At 47.6% G+C, this 4367-nt stretch overlaps 1 protein-coding gene across 1 annotated transcript in view; it reads left to right on the forward strand.

The window, feature by feature from the left end:
• The window catches only part of LOC124020563 (dystrophin-like), a 76326-nt gene extending 72354 nt beyond the window's left edge, over positions 1-3972 (forward strand). Inside the window, exons 18-20 of the mRNA XM_046335806.1 lie at positions 228-398; positions 2182-2307; positions 3725-3972. Coding sequence (XP_046191762.1) covers positions 228-398; positions 2182-2307; positions 3725-3883 — 456 coding nt within the window. The 3' untranslated portion in view covers positions 3884-3972. The remainder of the gene's footprint in view (positions 1-227; positions 399-2181; positions 2308-3724) is intronic.
• The last annotated feature ends 395 nt before the right edge of the window (positions 3973-4367 follow it).

The following is a 4367-nucleotide window of genomic DNA, read 5'->3' on the forward strand; positions in this document are numbered from 1 at the left end:
TCTATGTGTGTAATGATGGTGTGTCTATGTGTGTCTATGTGTGTAATGATGGTGTGTCTATGTGTGTAATGATGGTGTGTCTATGTGTGTAATGATGGTGTGTCTATGTGTGTAATGATGGTGTGTCTATGTGTGTAATGATGGTGTGTCTATGTGTGTGTAATGATGGTGTGTCTGTATGTGTAATGATGGTGTGTCTGTGTGTGTAATGATGGTGTGTTTCTCAGGGTCTGCGTGGGGACTTGGAGGTGATGCATGGTAAGGTGGAGGCGGTGCGGGTGCTACACCAGGGTCTGATGGGTACTTGTGGGGAACACTGCCAGGCACAGCTGGGGCCCAAACTGGAAAAACTCAACCAGCGTTTTGACAGCATCGCACAGCGCATCACTGCAGGACAGGTACTGACCCCCTGCCCTCTAACTGAGCCAGTTCATTGACTACATCTCTCTCTATACTGACCCCCTGCCCTCTAACTAAGCCAGTTCATTGACCACATCTCTCTCTATACTGACCCCCTGCCCTCTAACTAAGCCAGTTCATTGACTACATCTCTCTCTATACTGACCCCCTGCCCTCTAACTAAGCCAGTTCATTGACCACATCTCTCTCTATACTGACCCCCTGCCCTCTAACTAAGCCAGTTCATTGACCACATCTCTCTATACTGACCCCCTGCCCTCTAACTAAGCCAGTTCATTGACCACATCTCTCTATACTGACCCCTGCCCTCTAACTAAGCCAGTTCATTGACCACATCTCTATACTGACCCCCTGCCCTCTAACTAAGCCAGTTCATTGACCACATCTCTCTCTATACTGACCCCCTGCCCTCTAACTAAGCCAGTTCATTGACCACATCTCTCTCTGATACTGACCCCCTGCCCTCTAACTAAGCCAGTTCATTGACCACATCTCTCTCTGACCCCCTGCCCTCTAACTAAGCCAGTTCATTGACCACATCTCTCTATACTGACCCCTGCCCTCTAACTAAGCCAGTTCATTGACCACATCTCTCTATACTGACCCCCTGCCCTCTAACTAAGTTCATTGACCACATCTCTCTCTATACTGACCCCTGCCCTCTAAGCCCACATCTCTCTATACTGTTCAACTAAGCCAGATCATTGACCACATCTCTCTCTATACTGACCCCCTGCCCTCTAACTAAGCCAGTTCATTGACCACATCTCTCTATACTGACCCCCTGCCCTCTAACTAAGCCAGTTCATTGACCACATCTCTCTCTATACTGACCCCCTGCCCTCTAACTAAGCCAGTTCATTGACCACATCTCTCTCTATACTGACCCCCTGCCCTCTAACTAAGCCAGTTCATTGACCACATCTCTCTACTACTGCCCCCTGCCCTCTAACTAAGCCAGTTCATTGACTCATCTCTCTATACTGACCCCCTGCCCTCTAACTAAGCCAGTTCATTGACCACATCTCTCTATACTGACCCCCTGCCCTCTAACTAAGCCAGTTCATTGACCACATCTGACCCCCTGCCCTATACTGACCCCCTGCCCTCTAACTAAGCCAGTTCATTGACCACATCTCTCTATACTGACCCCCTGCCCTCTAACTAAGCCAGTTCATTGACCACATCTCTCTATACTGACCCCCTGCCCTCTAACTAAGCCAGTTCATTGACCACATCTCTCTATACTGACCCCCTGCCCTCTAACTAAGCCAGTTCATTGACCACATCTCTCTATACTGACCCCTGCCCTCTAACTAAGCCAGTTCATTGACCACATCTCTCTATACTGACCCCCTGCCCTCTAACTAAGCCAGTTCATTGACCCCCTGCCCTCTACTATCTCTCTCTATACTGACCCCCTGCCCTCTAACTAAGCCAGTTCATTGACCACATCTCTCTATACTGACCCCCTGCCCTCTAACTAAGCCAGTTCATTGACCACATCTCTCTCTATCCTCTACAGTCCTGTGAGTTTATATGAAGAGATCCTCCACAAACAGTCAGACAATATTCTCAACTGGAGAAATATCTTAGTGTGTGTGTGTGTGTGTGTGTGTGTGTGTGTGTGTGTGTGTGTGTGTGTGTGTGTGTGTGTGTGTGTGTGTGTGTGTGTGTGTGTGTGTGTGTGTGTGTGTGTGTGTGTGTGTGTGTGTGTGTGTGTGTGTGTGTGTGTGTGTGTGTGTGTGTGTGTGTGTGTAGGCAGCAGCATCAGCGGTGGAGGTGGAGCAGTTCCACAGTGAAGCTAAAATCTGGCTGGACCTGCTGGAGGAAGAAGAGAAACAGGGAGAGAACCTGAAGGAGGAAGATTTCACAGGACAGGACGGGGTAACACACACGCTTCTATTCTGTTCTATTCCATTCTATTATGTTATATTCTGTTCTTTTCCATTCTGTTCTATTCCATTCTGTTCTATTCTGTTCTATTATGTTATATTCTGTTCTATTCTATTATGTTATATTCTGTTCTATTCCATTCTGTTCTATTCTGTTCTATTATGTTATATTCTGTTCTATTCTATTATGTTATATTCTGTTCTATTCCATTATGTTCTGTTCTGTTCTATTATGTTATATTCTGTTCTATTCCATTATGTTCTGTTCTGTTCTATTATGTTATATTCTGTTATATTCTATTCCATTCTATTCTGTTCTATTCTATTATGTTCTATTCTGTTCTATTCTATTATGTTCTATTCTGTTCTATTCTATTCTGTTCTGTTCTGTTCTATTATATTATATGATGTTCTATTCTATTCCATTCTGTTATATTCTATTCTGTTCTATTCTGTTCTATTATGTTCTATTCTGTTCTATTCTATTCTGTTCTATTATGTTCTATTTCTGTTCTTTCATTCAAGTAACGTCTTCATATCTCTTTCTCTCTCTATCTCTCCCCATCTCTCTTTCTCCCTCTCTCTCTCTCCCCCCATCTCTCTCTCTCCACGATCTCTCTCCCCCATCTCTCTCTCTCTCTCTCTCTCTCTCTCTCTCTCTCTCTCTCTCTCTCTCTCTCTCTCTCTCTCTCTCTCTCTCTCCCTCTCTCTCCTCCCCCGATCTCTCTCCCCATCTCTCTCTCTCTCTCTCCCCTGATCTCTCTCCCCATCTCTCCCTCTCTCTCTCTCTCTCTCCCCCGATCTCTCTCCCTCTCCCTCTCTCTCTCTCCCCCCGATCTCTCTCCCCCATCTCTCGCTCTCCCTCTCTCTCTCTCCCCGATCTCTCTCCCCATCTCTCTCTCTCTCTCTCTCTCTCTCTCTCCCATCTCTCTCTCTCCTCTCTCTCCTCCCCCCCACAATCTCTCTCCCCCATCTCTCTCTCTCTCCCTCTCTCTCCCCCTGATCTCTGTCCCCGATCTCTCCCTCTCTCTCTCTCTCCCCCGATCTCTCTCCCTCTCCCTCTCTCTCCCCCACGATCTATCTCCCCCATCTCTCCCTCTCTCTCTCCCCCCAATCTCTCTCCCCATCTCTCCCTCTCTCTCTCCCCCGATCTCTCACCCCCATCTCTCTCTCTCTCTCTCTCCACGATCTCTCTCCCCCATCTCTCTCTCTCCCTCTCTCTCTCCCCCGATCTCTCTCCCCATCTCTCTCTCCCTCTCCCTCTCACTCTCTCTCCACGATCTCTCTCCCCATCTCTCTCTCTCTCCTCTCTCTCCCCCCTGATCTCTCTCCCCCATCTCTCTCTCTCTCTCCCCCCCCGATCTCTCTCCCCCATCTCTGTGTCTCTCTGGCTCTTCTCTCTGTTGTAGAACTGTGAAGAGGGGGCAGTGAAGGAGCTGTTGCTGAAAGGACAGAAGCTACAGAGGAGAGTTCCAGACCTGGACAAGAAAGAACAGATCAGAATCAAACACAATCAGCTCAACACTAAATACAACAGTGTCATGGTGCAGTATACAGTCTGGGAATAATGGCAACATTGAGAAAAATATAATGTTGTACCATTCTATCATTAGTTCACCTGATTGTGTGTGTGTGTGTGTGTGTGCGTGTGTGTGCGTGTGCGTGTGTGCGTGTGTGTGTGTGCGTGCATCTGTGTGTGTGTGTGTGTGTGTGTGTGTGTGTGCGTGGTGTGAGGAGGAGGAAGGCCCTAGCGATAGCCCCCCAGTGGTATCAGTACCGTAGGAAGACTGATGACCTTCTCCAGTGGCTGGACGACATTGAGAGGAGCGTGGCTGAACTACCTGATCCAGCAGAGGAACAGAGGGTTAAGGTGAAACCCTCTCTCTTCCTGTCTCTATATCTGTCTCTCCCTTTATATCTCACTCTGATCTATCTGTCTCTCTCTTCTCCTCTCGTTCTGTTCTTCTTCTCTCTTTCTGTCTCTCTTCTTCTCTCTTTCTGTCTCTCTTCTCCTCTTTCTGTCTCTGTCTCTCTTCTCCTGTCTCTTCTGTC

Source organism: Oncorhynchus gorbuscha, unplaced genomic scaffold (genome assembly GCF_021184085.1).
Source record: "Oncorhynchus gorbuscha isolate QuinsamMale2020 ecotype Even-year unplaced genomic scaffold, OgorEven_v1.0 Un_scaffold_855, whole genome shotgun sequence".
NCBI lineage: Eukaryota > Metazoa > Chordata > Actinopteri > Salmoniformes > Salmonidae > Oncorhynchus > Oncorhynchus gorbuscha.